Below are 18,440 nucleotides of genomic sequence, written 5' to 3' on the forward strand. Positions count from 1 at the left end.
TCAGAGAGCTTTTATGATTTAGGATTCTGGTATCCTAATTAAGAAATCTTCGCATAGCTGCAAAGATTTTCTCCTATATTTTTTATTTTATTTTTAAAAAATTTACAGTTTTAGCTTTTATACAGAGCAAATTGATTCTAAAATCTACACAGAAGAGCACATGTTAATAATAGGTAGGACACTACTAAAAAGAACAAAATGAGCAACAAACTACTGGAGATGAAGGCTTATTTTAAAGCTCTGGTTATTAATAGTGTGCTTTGGGTCCAGAGTTAGAACAGTGGAACTGAGTAGGGAATCCCAGAAACAAGACCTACAAATCCACTACATGGAAACTTGGTTTAGGATAGACATGGCATTCAGATAAGTGAAACAGGATAGACTTTTATTAAAGAACACAGAGACAATTAGGTATCTAAATGACAAAAATAAAATTATATCTTTATCTTGCACAATACACGGAAAATCAGTCCTCAGTAGATTAAATATTAAATGTGAAGAGCAAAATTTTAAAACCTTTAGGAGAAAAATACATATCTCCATGATTGTAGTACGTAAGAACTTCTTAACAAAACATAAAAAGCACAAACTGTGCATTAAAAGATTGATGAATTTGAGCACATTAAAGCTTTTGGTAATAAAAAACATGATTAAGTGAAAATAAATTTTAAACTGAAAAAAATATTTGCATTACTTAGGTTAAAACAGCATCACTATCCAGCATTTATTAAAAGAAATTTCATAAATCAGTTACATAACACAAACATACAATAGAAAAAAGCAAAATATAAAAAATATTTTATAGAAATAAAAGCCCAAACAGACAATAAACATATTAAAGAACCCTCAATTTCATTTGAAATCACAGTCATGCAAATGTAAACGAGAATGAGATATTTTATACCCACCAATTTGGCAATGCTGAATGTAAATTTATAAAACCACTTTGGGGAAAAAACATGGCATTCTCTAGTAAAGTTGGGGATTGATATATGCTCTACCCAGATCCATTCCTATGTAGATTTAACCTTGAGATTATGTTTGCAGGAAGTGTTCCAGGAGAGAAACATAAAATATTCATAGTAACATTTAACAAGACAGGAACAAAAAACTGGGAACAGCTCAATTATTTATCAAAAGGAAAACAAATACATATAATATGTCCATATAATATATGAATAGTATATAGTTATGAAACTTAATGAACTAAAGCAATTCATGCATTAACATGATGTATCTGAAGAACATAACATTGATTGAAAAGAGCAAGCTTGCAGCAGACAGTATGTAGTTACGATATGTATTCAAAACTTAAGAACATGTAGAATTAAACAGTATATTATTTAAGGATACATACATCAATAAACTAAATGTAAAGTGTGATGAAAAGCAATAGAATGATAAACAAAATATGGAGATAATCATCATCTTTGGTTAGGATGGGGAAGATAATTGAACATGAGCACACAGCGTAGTCAAAGCACTGGAGCTAGCTTTATTTTTCTCTTGCCTTATATATAATTTTGTTTGCATGAAATATGTCACTAAATATGTAATAAATTATTATTTTAGTACATTTTGGTGCTCTCCCTTTGCCCAACTCTGCCTTACTCATCAAGTGTAAGACATTATGTTTTTGTAGTTTGTAAAGTCATTGCATATTAGCCACTACATTAATTTACAACCACGGACAATAATATTAAGTTTTTCACCTTCATTTTTGAAGGATAGGTGATATGTTGGGTACAGAATTCTTGGTTAATTTCTTTTTCCCTGCAGAACTTGAATATGTAATTCCAATATCTTTTTGTTACTTCACTTGTTTATGATGAAATTTCAGCTGTCAATTGTGTTATTGTTCCCCCATATGTGATATGTTTTTTTTCTCTTGCTGCTTTCAAGATTTTCTTTTTTGTCTTTGGCTCTCAGCAATATGACTATGATGTGTATAAGTATGGCTCTTTTCACATTTATTTGTGGTATTTGTTGAGCTCCTGGCATCTGTAAGTTCATGTTTTTTACTAAATTTGGGAAGATTTCATCCATTATTTTTTCAAATATCATTTCTACCCTTTTCTCTCTTCTTTTTCATTCTGGAACTCTAAATACATGTATGTTGGAATATTATCCCACATGTCTCTGAGGAATTTTCACCTTTTTTTAAGTTTTTTTGTTTGTTTGTTTGTTTGTTTTTTCTTCTTGCTGATTTTTGGATTAGAAAACTTCTATTGATCTATCTTAAAGTTCACTGATTCTTTCCTCTTCCATCTCAAATTTGCTGTTGAGCTCATCTTGTCAATTTTTAAATCAATTACAGTACTTTTCAACTTTAGAATTTCTGTTTGGTTCTTTTTATGTTTTCTCTGATTCCATTCCCTGTTTGTTCACTCATTTTTAATGTATTTGCCTTTAATTACTTGAACATCTTTTTTTTTTAACTCTTTAAACCTGCTTTTACGTTTTTACTAACTCCAGCATCTGTATTATCTCATAATCAGTTTTTATTGACTTCTTTTTCCCAAATACATCTCATAGTTTCTTGTTTCTTTTCATGTTTAATAACTTTTGGATAAACATTGGACATTGTAAACAATATGTTGTAGCAACGCTAGATTCTCTTCTTCTGAGTACCTTTGAGCTTTTTAAAAATGTTAATAGATAATTTACTACCTATATTCAAAATGTAAAATCTGTCTCTCCTGTGATATGCTGCAGCTGATGTTTATAGACATGAAAATGAGTTTATAGAAAATTCAGTGCAGTCAGTCAAAGATTCATCACACTGACTGACTGGTATCATCTTAAGCAAACGTTCCCACAATCCTTGGAAATGTTCATTGTGGTGCGATCTGTACATCATGTAAACAGAACTTTAAGAAAATTAGTAGGTTGTTTAAGAAAGGCAACCTTTAAAGAGATGGAAATAATTCTATTAGTTTTAAAATGTGTCACTACCTTTTAAAAAACTAAATTGTCATTTAGATTATTATTTTTCAGCTTCAAGATTTATTACCTTTCAATATTGGAAGGACATATATGACATTGGTGGCTTGTGTGCTATATACTTTTCTAAGTAAAACATCTCCATTTTCAGGGAGGACTAAGCACCAGGAATGAAATGTGTCTCTCCTACCTTCTTTATTACCCAAGAATTAATCTTACTCGATGTGCAAGTATTCCAGACATTATGGAACAACTTCAGTTCATTGGTGTTAAGGAGATCTACAGGCCAGTCACGTAAGTAATAAGTCAATTTCATGACAGGGGTAACATATTTCAGAGAATGACTGGCATTATTTTCATATTGGAGTTATCACCATGTCATGGAATTTCTTTACGTGTTGTTCTATTAGATTATTTTCAACTGGGGAGACCAGGTAAGTTTCCTGGTTGCTTTGTCCATGGTCCCCAAGACTACCTTCAGGTTCAGTGATTTTATAAGGAGGACCAAAAGGGTTCGGCATATAGTTGTACTCAGGGCTAATATTAATTACAGAGAAAGAAGATGTAGAAAAATTAACAAAAAGAAAAAGGCACATGGGTTAAAACAAAGTCCACGGGAAACCAGGTACAAGCTTCCAAGAAACAACTTTTAGTGGACTCAAATAGAATGTGCTTAATTCTACCAGCATCGAATTATGACAACATGTATGAAATGTCATGAATTAGAGAAGCTCATTAGAGACTCGGTGCCCAGATTTTTTGGGGAACTGGTCACATAGGTGCCCTCTGCTTAGCAAGTACCAAAATTCTGAACTCCCAAAAGGAAAGCAGGTGTTCAACATAAGCTGAATGATTTGTACAATCTAGGTGCAATCACTTAGAGGAAGTTTTATATGAGTATAGGAACTTGGTTATTATTTTTAAGTTCCCTGATGCCAGCCCAATCAACCATTCAAGCAGGCATTTCAAAGTATGGCAGTCTCAGGCCTGCTATGTTAACACTTTCTGCACAATTGCATATCATAGAAACTACTGAACATAAAATAACAAACAAGATAAATATTATTCCTGCCCTCTTAAGGTTCTATCCTAGAATGGGGAAGAGCTAATAAACAAACAATATAAATATAAAATTTTAGACATTAGTCAATTATGAAAATAATCAAGACAGTGAAGGATGTGTGTAGCTGCTATTAACTGGATGGTAAAAGCATGCTGGGGTGGTTGTCTTACTTTGGGTTGCTCTAACCTAAATACCATAGGCAAGGTGACTTATAAACACCAGAAATTTATTTCTCACAGTTTGGGAGCCTGGGAAGTCAAAAATCAACGCTCTGACAGATTCAGTATCTGGTGAGGGTGTACATGCTCATGGATGGTCATCTTCTCACAGTGACCTCACATGGCAGGAAGGGAAAGGGAGCTTTCTCAAGTGGCTTTTATAGGGGCACTAAATCCCATTCATGAGGGCAGAGACGCCCAAAGGCCCCACCTCCTAATAATATCACCTTGGGTGTTGGGATTTCAACATGTGAATTTTGGAAGGCCCCAACCATTCAATCCACGGCAGGTGGTGGTGTTTGAACAGACCTAAGTGATGAGAAGTGAGCCATGCAAAGATACCCAAGTCTGCTCTATGCAGAAAGAAGAGTCAGTATAATGACACTATGCTGGGTAAAAAGCTAGCAGGTTCAAAGAGCAGCAAGGAGGTGAGTTTGGCTGGAGCGAGTGAAATTTGGTAGAGAATGAGTGAGGAGGATGGCAGCAAGTGGGACCAGGTCATGTAGGGCTTTATAGGCAACATAAGGATTTGGGGTTTTAAGTGCAAAGAAAAGCCATTGTAGGGTATTAAAAAAGTCAATTTGGCTACTGTGTTGAGAAGAGCTCTAAGAGGGCGAGATTGGAAAGAATAAAACCAACCAGGAGACAGTTGTGACTGTCCAGGTGAGATGTGAGAGATCAAGGTGGTGGTTATAGAGTTTATGAGAAATGATTACGTTTAGGTTATCTTTTGAAAGTAGCACTTACTGCACTTCAGTGATTGTTACATCTCAGGGAGATGGTCAGAGAAGGGGAAGAGTGAATGGAAAATGAAGATGTGTGAATGGTGTCATGATATAAGAGAAACTTGTTTGAAGAAGAAATTAAAAAATTATGTTTTGGATATATTAAGGTTGATGTAGAAAAAAAGGGATTTTATCTATTCTTAATAACACCACAGAGAAGAATTAGGGTGCTAGGTAGAAATTTTGGAGTGTAGATTTTGTTTTAGTATAGGAAAGAATTTTCTAATGATTAGGAATTTTCAAAATGAAAAGTTTTTGCCTAAAACTGATATAATTAGGCAAAAGATACACATAGATTTTTGAGGGGGTGTATTTAAGAAGAAGACAAAAGACACTTAATGGGGATGTGGTAAATTGCCGATGCCGAAGGGGAATGTATAATTATGATCTACTTTTTGTTTCTAAATATTATAGGGGTTAGAGATTATGAACTAAGAACACCTTTCTTTTAAAATTAAACTTATTATTCATAGATGTGTTCTACTGAGTTCCTATCTAGACAGCCCATGACCACCAGACCAGAAGTCTTGATCTACTAAACTACAAACACCAAAATGCTGTGTAAAATAGTTTATAGTTTATGAAGTATTTTCACATACATAATTTCACCTAATTTATTTTTACACAATTCCAATAGATAGAGCAGGACTTGCAATCCCAGTTTTATAGAGGAGGAAATGGAAACTGAAAGATTAAGAAACTATTTAACATATAACCAAAAGTTCTCTTAAGCCTATCTGGAGAAAAATCCCACCTCCCACACAAAGTCCCCGGGAAATTGTGAATCAATTGGCTTTATGTCACTATATTAGTGATCTTTTCTAGATTTTATAAATATGGGATCACACACTATGTATTCTTTCATGCCTTGTTCCTTTGATTTACAAGGTTTCTGAGATTCATCTATGCTGGTGCATGTATCAGCTGTCCATTTCTTTTTATTGCTGAGTAGCATTCATCTTTGTGCATACACCCAAGTTTATTTAACGATTCACCAGTTGACAGACATTTGGATTGTTTCCAGATTCTGGCTATTAGGAAGAAAGCTACTATGAACAGTATTGTATGAATATATGTTTTCAGTTTTCTGGGTTAAAACCTCGTGGAAGAATCACTGATTGTATGCTGTTTATATTTATTTCATCAGACTCAAAATTTTCTCCAAATCAGTGTGCCTTTTTATATTCTCACTGGTAATGTGTCAGAGCTCCTAATGTTTAACATTCTTCTCACTGTTTTCTATTTTCAGTATTTTAAATTTTATCTATTTTAATGTGTATGTAGTTATATCTTATTATGTTTTTATTTTTCATTTCATTTCTGACTAACAATGTTGAGTCTTTTTTCACATGCCTTTTGGTCATTTATAAATGTTCCTTTTTAGTTGTTCAAATTTTTGTCCATTGTTTAGTTGGATTGTTTTATTATTCACTTGTAAGAGTTTTTTTTATATTTTTAAAGAGTTCTTTATACTTATAAGTCCTTTTAAGATATACTTTTATACATAATTTCTCCTTGATTCTCTGTGACTTGATTTTCATTTTTTAAGCTGTATTTTTTGAAGTCCATTTACCATTTTTGGTTTGTTTTGTGCTTTTAACATCTATCCTGTATTAGAAATCTTTGCATAACAAAGGCAATGAAGATTTTCTTCTGTTTCCACCCCCCACCAAAAAGATTATAGTTTTAGGTTTCACATTTTGGTTGATGATTCATTTTGAATAAATTTTTGTCGGTGGTTTGAGATAAATGCTGAGGTTCATTGTTTTTCATAGGGATATCAAGTTGTTCAAGAACCATTTTATCGAAAAACCTACTCTTTTCTGTTGAATTACCCTGGAATGTTTGTCGAAAATAATTTAACCACATAGTGACTATTTCTCAGATATGTACATGTATTTAACCTGAATTCTGTGCCATTGCTGTACATGTTTAGCCTTAGTAAAATAACACATTCAGTTATTATAGTTTTATAATATGTCTGGAAATAAGAGCAGGTAAGTCCTCAAATGTCATTTTAAGGAAAAATATTCAGGTTAAGTATTCACTTTTTCAGGATTTCTCCTCTTTCTTTTTTTTTTTCTTTCTCTTTTCTCCAGGGGTAATCTAGAAGTGTAGTATAGGATAGTCTGGAAAGGTTAGAGATGACAGTGTGACGTTATTATAGAATAAGGGCCTGGACAAAGTTAGTAGGAATGCAAGGGAGACAATAAACATGAGAGTGATGTCATCTGAGAGAGATTGGTGACTACATCCCCAGGTTACTTCGTCATGCTCTCTCTAACATCTGAACCGTTGGGTTTCTCTACATCCTTTCCGCATATTTATAGTAAGTTAATGAATGTGTTTATACCTCTTATGTTACTTTCTGGTGTGAAATCGCAAAAGAAATATTAGTTTCCTGATATATTCTATCAGCAAAGATTTTCAGGATTTTATCTATGTACAATAATACAGTATTCATTCTTATCATTGAAGCTACATAAAAATCAGAAGATTTAGGCCCCCTCAGCATGTTGGTAGGGATTCCACTGCCATCTTGTGGTGTGTTAGGTGATTTCCCACCAGCATTTCCCTAGTTAAGTAGTTGATTTTCTGTTTTTCAAAATAGACATCTTACCTTTTTTGAAAAGTAAGTTTTATTTTTATTATTTGATTTTATATTCAATAAAACCTAGATATAGCTTTTAGTGTATTTAAAAAGACATTGTATGTAATCATAATAGTCCCTTTTCAAGTCAAGTTTTTATTTTATACTATTTCTGGATTGTATCTCTGCAAGTCTTCACAGTATCTTTAATTTTACAATGCTATTAGAGCATTGATAGATATGCTTAATGCAGTGCGATGCTGATTGCTTTTTCTTTATGGTATTTAACTTTAAAGTCTGTACAGAATAATGCATTTAAAACTCAACAAAGATATATTGATTTTAATTAAAGAAAATTAGGAATGAAGAATAGAAAAATATTAATATATTATTCATCATTTTACTCATGTATCACTAGAGAATGAAGGAAATCATTTTATTTTAGAGATTAAAACTTCATCTTCATAACTCTAAAAAAATTGGAAGACGGATGTTTTATTTATTTAAAAAGATAATATTCAATGTGCCTGAGTAGGTTATATATGTGAGAGAGAATAATGACACACATAAATGAAAAAACTACGAAGATCAGTTATTAAAATGTAGATTTCTCAGCTGGAGGTTAATTAGTTGGTAATTACTGGAAATCACTGAAATATCTTCTTAGAGTGTCACGGGAGCCAGATATCCAGTGGTTACCCATAATAATCTCCTGGAAGATCCATGAATTCATTCGTGGAATATTTTGTTATGTGTCAACACTTATACTTTTCCTCTTTTCAGGGATCAATAATATACACTTATCTTCAGTGAAGAGTATCTTTTCACGCAAGTCTTATTCTTCTGTGATTTCTTTTTTCTTCCTTGACCATTTCAACATGTTTGTTTCACAGCAGCAAGTGGGAACGCAGCATGTCATCTGAAGAGTATTTTTTTTTTCTCAGTAAAATTTTAAAAACACTGAATTTCAATCTTTTGTATTTGTCTCCACTTAGGTAAACCAAAAGAAGGCAGCCACTAGGGGACAGGCTTTTCAACTGTATGGAATTGAAATTTCCATCTCTTTTACAGGACCTTTTGGGAACGTACACATTTCTGTATCTCACTATTAGCATTATACTCTTCAGAACTGATTGCTTACCAGTTATATTGTTAACTAGAGCCAACACAAAAAAATTGGGAAATTGTGAGGCTCTGGGGAAGCTTTCTGAACCAAAATTATTTGTCTAAATGTAATATCCATCCGTCACTAAAACAAGGAATTTCAGTTTTCAAAAAGACTTTATTTGCCATGTATGTCTTCTAGTAACTGCTGATGAGTTCCTCAATACATTGCAGTAGGTTATGTGTGGGTAAAAATGAAAGTATGAGATCTATTTTAGAATGTTGAAAAGTAATGGAAACATGCAATGCTTTTGTTCTGAATATAACTAATTGTGAGTTTTTGTTTGTTTGTTTGTTTTTTAAATTCAGGACCTGGCCTTTCATTATCAAAAGCCCCAAGCAATATAAAAACCTTTCCTTCATGGACGCAATGAATAAGTTTAAATGGACTAAAAAGGACGGTCTCTCCTTCAATAAGCTTGTCCTTAGCCTGCCAGTGAATGTGAGGTGCTCCAAGACAGACAATGCTGAGTGGTCGGTAAGCCCTACTTTTTTTTAATCTTTGGGGAAACCAGATGTCCTGTTTTACCTGCATCCCCAACGGGTAAAATCTGAGGAACAGATAAATATCTATAAATCCAATGGTCTAGCTGATTATTTATTTAATGATTACTTGGGTTGACTGAAAACTACTGGTTCTACTTCCTTTGAAGAGGGAAATTTATTCTAAAACTAAAGTTGTGATGAAGCAGGATGAGGATGAGATGAGAGTTTTGAAAAGCAATGAAGACTGTTTTGTATGTCTTCTTTCTCAAAGGCATATCTAGGTCCTCTTCTCTTCCCTCAGAATCCCTAAGGTTCTGACTCCCCCTTATGTTTGACAACTTCAGCAGACATCCGCTTCCCTCCCCACCCCTGACCCCTTCTATCCCTGCAGAAGTGCAGGGGCTGAGCAAGCTTGGCTGCAGTTCTGCTCTTAGATCATGCACTCATTGGCTTTGTCTGCTCTTTCATTTTCAGATTCAAGGGATGACAGCATTACCTCCAGATATAGAAAGAACGTATAAGGCAGAGCCTTTGGTGTGTGCCTCTCCCTCCTTTTCTCTGCACAGAGATTTCTCTCCCAAGGTGCTCGCGTGCTTCCTGGTGCTCAGCAGCGTGCTGAGCAGCTTACACTTGGGGTCATAATGCTGTTGTCCTTGGTGATGATGTATTCTGTGATCCAAGCCTGCCATTTAACACGCAGGTTAAAGATACTTTGGGCATGAAGAGTGAGTGTGAAGACTGTGGAGACTTACCTGTCATCTACTCCCTTCCTTCCCCCTCTCCCAGTCTAACTGAGAGATGTCCGTTGGGTTCTCTTCTTTTCCTCAGAAAAGCCTGATAAAATGTATCAATTACCAATAAAGCAAAACTGACCTGACTTAATATAACCTTTATGAAAATTTGGACAAAGTCAAGCAGAAGTAAAAGAGTTATTTCCTACTGTATTATTTTATTTTAAACACTCTATTACTATTTTACTTTTTAATTTTTGATTTGGCTTCTAGATTCCTTTCCAAAAATGCTTTCATCTTAAAACTGTAAAAGGAAGTACTCTCCGTTCCAGTTTTCTTCCTCTTTATTGTTCTTTGAGTGTGCAACTTCCCAAGTGTACCAATGTTACACTCCTATCGTCAATGTTATCCAGTTCTGTCCTTTTCTGTGAATTATCCATAGGCCCCTTACCTCAGTCCTTTTGGATGATGCTCATTCTAATCTCTTCATTTATCAGAGTCTACTGGTACTCCCAAATTACTCCTAACCCATCTCAAAGTACTTTCTTATCCTTCCCTGCTCAGCACTGGCCAGGTGAGTTTTTCTTGAGCTCTGTCACTATCTAAAAAGAAAGAGGCTATGAGAAACAGAAATGGTACAGAACTGACTGTAGGCCAAGGAGAAAATATACCTGGCCGCACACCCTGTGCTGTGAGGGGTCCTTCTACAGGTCCCAGGTCAAAGGCCAGAGAGTGCGAGCTAGCCAAGGAGGGTGTGAGGTCATGTGGTACCTCACTGACTGTGTTGGGTGTCACATGTGCTGTGTCCTGGCTCATTTTGAGTCACAGTTGCTATTAGATTTATTTTTATATTAGTTAATAAGCAAACTTTCCATAATAAAATTGTCACCAATTGAAAATCTTGTCACTCTTTTGGTTCTCTTTAGTTTTTTGGTTCTGTATAGTTCAGTTAAATCTTGTTTTTGTGTCCTTTCCTCATTTCTTGAGTTTGGATTGTATTAATAAACTAAATAAAATTAAAATTTTGTGTGGTATCTTGTACACGTCTTGAGAAAAGCAAGTGATTCCATTTGACTCATGTTTCCAGTCAAACAATTAAGCGTGTTGCATTTTTCTATTCCATTTTTTTTGTATTCCATTTTTAAGGCCTTTCTCCCAAGCAAACAATGTCTTCAACATAGACTATATTGTCTTTAAAATAAATATTAAGTTTTGAAGTATTTCCTTCTTGATTTTAAGCATTTTGTCCATATCATGAAATGTCTGTAATATTTATGAGGCATATTTTATAGTTAACTTTATTTCTTTTTATTTCATAAGTGCCATATCAGATTCTATGCTTTTCCATCCAAATATTTGTATAAGAAATATGATAATCCCAAACATTCCCTATTTGAAATTTCATGTTTATTTTTACTTCAGAATATCTGAATCTGAGATATCAAAGTAAATGGCGATCCTTTGGAAATTATGTCATATTTTATTTGTTTTCATTGTTCTTGGTAAGGAAGGTAAACGTACTGGCTTGTAAAGGATACACAAGTTTTGGAAGCTTGCATTTTTGGAACCAGGGGAATCTCTTTTTCCATCCAATGTTACTAAGAATCAAGATAACATTCTTCTTCTCCTAGGAATTCTCATGAATATATGGAATTTTGAGAAATTGACTCTTTATTTGAAATTAGGATAGGCTACCTATTGTGAAAATTCTATAGGATTCTGATTCACTTCTAAGTTAGTTTGCTCTTCCATTGAGCAGAGCTCCCAGAACAGCCCAGGCTTTGTACTGCTGCCCTTGATCAAGTCACATTACCCATTTCCTAGGGGCAAACAAGTTCCCCAGCAGATCACGTCCAGGTTTCTGTAACAAGTTTTCTGAAGATTCCAAGCTAGTCATGCTCAACTGCAAAAAGCCTCACAGACCTGAGCCTTCCACTTGTGTTCATGGGTCTATTCACTGTGATGATTCTAAACCTCTTTTTTTTTTATTTCCAAATTGTCGTTTTACTCTACCTTGTATGTTATACTTCAGCTTCTATTTTGGGACTATTTAGATTGTTAACTTCTCTTATCTCTTACTTTTTTGTTTCTACGTTTAATTCTGATCTAACCATCTTAATCATTATTTCTTAATCTCTTTCTTATTTAGCTCATTAGTTCTCTATTTTTAAACAATATACTTCTTCACATTAATAAAAGCTTGAAGCATTTAAGTGAAATCCTGAGCAGTGGTGAGAACATGCTTTGTAAACAAGGAAAAGTAGAGGAATGTTTCCCCCCTGGAATTCTCTGCGTCTACATCACTGGCTCTCTATAAAGAAAATCCCAGGACAGATGAGGGTAATTCCCAGTGCTTGAAGTCATTTGTTAATCTTGCTAGAGTTGTAAATCCCGTAACTCAGATGGCACAGTAAATGTGCAAAAATAGTGTTGCTTTCCACAGACCATTTAGTCCTCATATGAAGTATGCGTTCTTTAAAACTACATGGTTTCCAAATTATAAAACCACAGGATTTGGACTAAATTATAACGAATCCATCCCCTTGTCAGAAGCCATATGTGGACAGTACCCTGGGATACTACGCCTACTCCTGAGGTTACACGCTTTCTTCTGTCACTTTTGTGATTGTTAATTATCTAGGGAAGTTTTTCTCTTGCCTTTTCTTAAAATTTTATATTTTGAAGGTTAACAGAGTTCTCCTGCAGGATGTCCTTTGCTTAACTAATATGTGGTTGTACATATGTATGGACTCTGCAGAAAGTCCATGTGCAGCCTTTGAATAATTCTAACTTTTCATCAGTCAGTCACCCTTGAGTCAGACACTGCTGAAATGCAGTGTGAACAAGAAAGCTGAAGCCCAAATTTAGGGAGAAAAACAGAGACGGTAGGTATGATTTTTAAAAATCTCTTTGCATAGCTAATATAGCATCAATTCTGATGGCCATAGGGCATAGTTTTTTTTCACCTACAGTATACCTCTTGACTTGTAGTACTTGACATATGTCTTGTGTATAGCTAAATGTGCTATCTACCCTGAATGTTAGTGGTATTTGTAGAGCTATGAACTTATTTTCAACATTACCTACGGATGAATTTATTTAAATCAACAGTTTAAAAGATCTTTCTTTAACATATGCCTGCATCTCCAATAAGGATATTATTTCTGTGTGATTTCGATTCATTAAATTCTATCTAACTTATAAATTATACTTGTGAACACTCTGCCAACAAAACTTAAAGGAAAACAGACATGGGATGAGTGAGCACAGAGCCAGCAGAGGAGGAGAGCGTTGGTTGTATCCCGTGGCTAATATTGCATATTCATAGAAAAACACTTTTGCCTGGAACTGTTACACAATGCTTAGTCTCTGGGTCACAGTAACTTTCAGTATCTACTCGGATATGAAGAATTGACATTACATCTTTGCCTTACTTCATTACAATGAACATAAGATTGATTTAAAGTTGACCCAGATATAATGAAGAAGCTGGAATAAAATATTAAATGTTTAAAAATCCTCTTAAAATAGTTATTTAAAAATCCATGTCCACTAGGCTGTCTAATGTGATTTAAAGGAAAAGTTTTCATCATCTCCTTTTAAATTATAAATTATACCTGTAGAGTTTAGTTCAGTGAATTGCCTATAGTAATTTAATTATAAACATTAGTTGAATAATTCTGAAATTACTAGTTTTAGAATATCTCCAATTATGTTTTTTTTTTAAATTTTTAAGCAGATTGCCAAATTCCAATAAGCTAAATATGTTTAGTATTTCAAACTCTGGATTTAGAGCGTTTGTACCAAATATGATGTAAATGTCAGACTAAATAAATCAAGAGTCGTCATATAAAATTCTTTCGTGGTGTATCTTATTGTCGGTAGAAAAACACAGTAGACAGAACTATAGATGAACTGAAGACTATGTCTTGGAGTAAGGGCTCATTTGTAAATAGGCAAAAGGGATAACCGTCCATGTAATCTAGCTTCATGAATTCAGAAGCTTGGAGGATGGATGGAAAAACTTTGCCTAGCTGGCAGCAGCTTAAAATTCTGAAAAGAGAACATAATTTTTTGGTAATGAGGAAGACAATACATTAAATTGTATTCCTTTCTAAGAGAGAAGGAATTTAATGGAATGTGGTGAGGTTCAGCGGGTTAGAAGAGACAAACTGGATGGAGTATTCATTCAGATGAAAGAATGAACAAGAGTTCCTGCAAAAGGTAACGGGCCTTAGAAAGAAGTCTAAGACAACCGTCTCTCCAATTTCCTTAGTGAGCACCCTATATGTGTACAAGCCACACCCAAGATTTGTCAAGATAATTTGCATTTAGTGTGTTCTCTCCTCTGATCCACAAAAGTGGTATAATATATTTGTTCCAGTGTGAAATAGGAACCTATGGTTTGTCAAGAGGAGAAATCTAATAGGGCGTTTAAAATGGGCCCCCTCTATAAAGTAATTGATGCATTTCCTTTCAGTCTTCCACAAGTAAAAATGGCCTGATTAATCAAGAACAAAGTATGGGATGACAGGTCAAGGGATAAGATGGGTTCCTTATCTCCTTTTGGTGCTGTGACCTTACCAAAAATAGAAGGGGTGACAGATCACTGAAGTCCTTATTTGGTTTTAAAGGTTGTGGGTACCACTGTGACGGCAGATGTCCATACACTTGCAGAAATATTCTAATTACTGGAGGGCCCAGCAGTCTGCTCTTGCAGGCAAAACAACAGCCTGGCGTTTGAGGGGAAAAAAACATTGTCCCCACAGATTCCTCATCCATTTCTTGGTTCTCCCCACCCTCTCTTCCACCTTCCAATTCCCCCTTCTTTTCCTTGTTCTTTCTTGCATCTTCTCATTTAGATAGCACCAATCTTGGTCAGGCCAAAAATATGACAAATGTCCTGACCTGGAATTGATAGCCTGTGAGAGAGAAATACAATGAACAATAATTAGACAAATACCCATGATACATAGAATGGCTAAAATAAAAAAAATTTAAAAACTGAAAATATGCCAATGAGGATGTGAAACAAAAATATATAAATTTTTTACACATTGCTGATGGGAATGTAAAATGGTACAACCACTTTGATAAAAAGTTTGCAAATTTCTTATAAAGTAAAACATTCATTTTGCATGTGACTCAGCCATCACACTCTTGGGTATTTAAACTAGGGAAAGAAACCTTATGTTCACACAAAAACCTACATGAATGTTCACAGCGGCTTTATTTATAATCACTAAAAACTGGAAACAACCCAAATGTTCTCAAATGGATAAATGGAAAAACAAACTGGGGTACATGCCACTAATGAAATGCCACCCAAGAGTAAAAAACAATGAACTATTGATACACGCACTTGGATCATTCTCAATGTCATTATGTGGAGTGAAGAAGGCAATCTCCAAAAGTTCCATGATGTATGATTCCATTTCTATAATATTATCAAAATGACACAATTATAGTGATGGAAGACAGATCAGTAGTTTCTAGGAATTAAGGTTGAGTGTAGGATTTGACTATAAAAAGCTTAAATGAGGAAGTGTCTTTGTGGGGATGGAATGGTTCAATTTCCTGATTGTATTAGTTACACAAATATATACATGTGATAAGACTTCATAGAACTATGTACCCCTCCTCTCAAAAAAAAAAATACATGCAAATACTGGTGAAATACAAACATTGTCTGTAGTTCACTTAATTGTATCAATGTTGATTTATTGCCTTTGACAATGTACTATGATCATATAAGAAGTTATTGTAGGAAGCTGGGTGAATGGTACACAGACTATCTGTCGCGCAGGGGACCCTGCTCGCTGCGCCATTTGTCGTGCAGGGTCTCAGCTCCCGCTCCCCGCCCAAGAATGCAGGACACGGTAAGGCCAAACAGGAACACCCACGGAGCCATAGATAGGGGAGTCAAACCAATATATTCTCGCTGGAGGCTTGGCTGGAGACACAGGAAGCAGGATCTACATAATCTGCCTAACAGCAGTCCGCGCTTGCCAGCCACCATCTTCTCGCTAGCCCCCATTCCTTTCCTGCTAGCGTAGCCACAGCCGTTATATTAGTGGCCAAAGGCCTACGGGTTACAGCTGACGGCCAACTAGCCACAACTGCTGGCATCTGATCACAGTTGATGGCCATTTACTACCCGAGCCAGCACCTTTCTATGTGAGGCCGAGAGCCTGGAAACTGTTTTTTGGGGTTTTGTCCCCACACTATCTGTACTAATTTTTCAACTTCTTGTCAAAAATAAAAAGTTTAAAATAATAAAGATAATTCACTATTTTGTTGGAAAAATAACACAAATAATGTATTAGAATTGTGATACCTCTTCATTAGAAAAGTAGTGTTAGGAGAATGTGTAATTTCAGAATGGCCATTAGGAAATAACCTGAAACACTTGCTTTGTTCCAGTCTGGACCCAGTTGCTGTTACACTGAAGACAGGAGTTGCAGTTCCCCTTTATTCAGTTGAAGTCATTTGTGCTGCCTCCGTGCCTGGTGGGTTACTCACCTCACCTGGAGCTGGGAGGGCCACGCAGCGATTTTGAAATTGCTCCATTGTTTCAGCTTTACTGCCCCGGTTGATGTGACTTCCAAGGAAAACTTTTCCAAAGGAAGGCTAGTTTTTCTCAGCTTCTGTAGAAATAGTCTTTCTTATTCAAAGTCCATTGCCAACTTAACCATTATTTTCTTTTTTTACATACATGAATGGTCAAAAAAATATTTATTTACAAAAAAATACAATGAGATAAGTTTATGCTGAGAAATGCAGCAATAAATACAGTTGAAGAAAACAGCAACTCTACATTGATACATTGGCACAAGCAGGAGGAAGATACGCACCACCCAGACCTATGTGTCTCAAGGCTGATTTTGTACACGCTCCTTTAGAAAACACCTCTGAAAAGATACCGTCAGCGCAGGTGAGAGAATGAGTACACATATAATCACAAATGCACACGGATCATGATTTTATTTAAAAATTAGCAAACAATACTGTAGAAACATTGATATGTAAATTTCTAAAATGCTGCATCTTAAATTCAGTTGGAAAACACCACCTTAGCTATAAGCATGAGTTTAGTCTTCCACATAGAAACCAGAAACTAAACTGTAAAAAAAAAAAAAGCTTCCTATTAATTGAAAACACCAGTTTAAGTAGAAGATTGTAAAAATGCATAGATCTGTAATAAAAGAATTGGCGGTACAAGAGTACTCCCCTTTCACAGTATTCCTTTTTACTTCATATGCGAGTTATTGGTTATGCTGTAGGAATTAACCATTACAGCACTAAAAGGCAACTATTTAGGGAAGAGACAGAAAAAGGAAAAAGGAATGTATGTAAGGCAATATTTGTTTTAGGTACAATAAGCATAATAGTGTTTTAGGAAGACAAGATAAAAATTACTCAAGGCTAGCTTGGTTCTCACTGAATTAAAACAATGGGCTAAATACTGAGCTCGTCTCTGTGAATCTAATAATCAATGCCTTGGTCACTATATTGGTAATCTCTGGGCTGGCGTACTTGTTGGTTCCCATCTGCAAACCAATTACACTTTGGCCAGTTTTTAATTTCCCTTCATCAAAACGTCTTGTTTGTTTTTCTGCATACTTAGCTCCAAGGTCAATGGTTGTGTGGAAGCCTTTTGTTTTAGCCAGACCTGCTAGAGCCACCAGTGTAGTCAGAACCTGCGTCATGTTTCCATTCTCAAAAAGATCATTTGCTTCAAATACGTCATGTGGCTTCATACCATAAGCCTGCATAGCTTTAATAAAGTAGCCAATGTTCTCCAACTGAGGCCAGTGTAACGAGGCCCCATGGACCTTCTTCACGGAGCCTGGCTGTAGCTTGTTTATGAGTTCGCAGAGGATTGTGCCATCTTTTAAGCCCAGCTGAAAGTTGGTGCCAATGCTCATGCCGGTCACTTCTTCTGTCCAATTGCGAAGATCTTCTTCTGCCTGATGATCATACTTGGAAGCAATCTTATTCTTGACTTCGGCCGAAAGCCCCTAGGAAGGGCCCTTATTGAAGTGGGTCATGGTGATGGGCTGCAGGAAGAGGCTGAGCTCGGCTCCGGGGTTCTCCCACTCGGCTTCCCCGCTCCTGGCCCCCACCAAGGAGCACAGGCAGTGCCTCAGAGGCTCCATCTCACTGGGTCCCGCAGAGCCTCGGGTCGGCTCTTAACTATTATTTTCAAGTTTCTGTCAGTTGTACTGGGGCAAAAATATTTTCTCTTGATGATGTCTGGATATCAACAATAAATACACTGCTGCTGGGATTTCCTCTCCCATTTAACACTTGATTTCCTTTAGCAGATGCTATAAAATGTGACTATACACTAAAAAAATAAGGATCCCTCCTACAGTCATAAAATATATGAAACATCACTTAGATGATGTTTAAGGGACATTTAATAGGGTGCCTAACAGAAGATACTTAAACAATTGT

General features: G+C 35.5%; 1 protein-coding gene and 1 pseudogene across 2 annotated transcripts in view; one reads left to right on the top strand and one right to left on the bottom strand.

The window, feature by feature from the left end:
• Positions 1–11,199, top strand: part of MOXD1 (monooxygenase DBH like 1) — a 77,033-nt gene extending 65,834 nt beyond the window's left edge. Inside the window, exons 10-12 of the mRNA XM_081045363.1 lie at positions 3,095–3,237; positions 9,073–9,241; positions 9,724–11,199. Of these exons, the coding sequence (XP_080901489.1) occupies positions 3,095–3,237; positions 9,073–9,241; positions 9,724–9,891 (480 nt within the window). The 3' untranslated portion in view covers positions 9,892–11,199. The remainder of the gene's footprint in view (positions 1–3,094; positions 3,238–9,072; positions 9,242–9,723) is intronic.
• A 6,226-nt stretch (positions 11,200–17,425) lies between these two features.
• LOC308494176 (calponin-3-like) lies at positions 17,426–18,031 on the bottom strand (annotated as a pseudogene). The gene has a single exon. The product of its transcript is annotated as a calponin-3-like (transcript).
• Positions 18,032–18,440: the final 409 nt, after the last annotated feature.

The sequence above is a fragment of the Rhinolophus hipposideros genome, assembly GCF_964194185.1.
Source record: "Rhinolophus hipposideros genome assembly, chromosome: 3".
Classification (NCBI taxonomy): Eukaryota; Metazoa; Chordata; class Mammalia; order Chiroptera; family Rhinolophidae; genus Rhinolophus; species Rhinolophus hipposideros.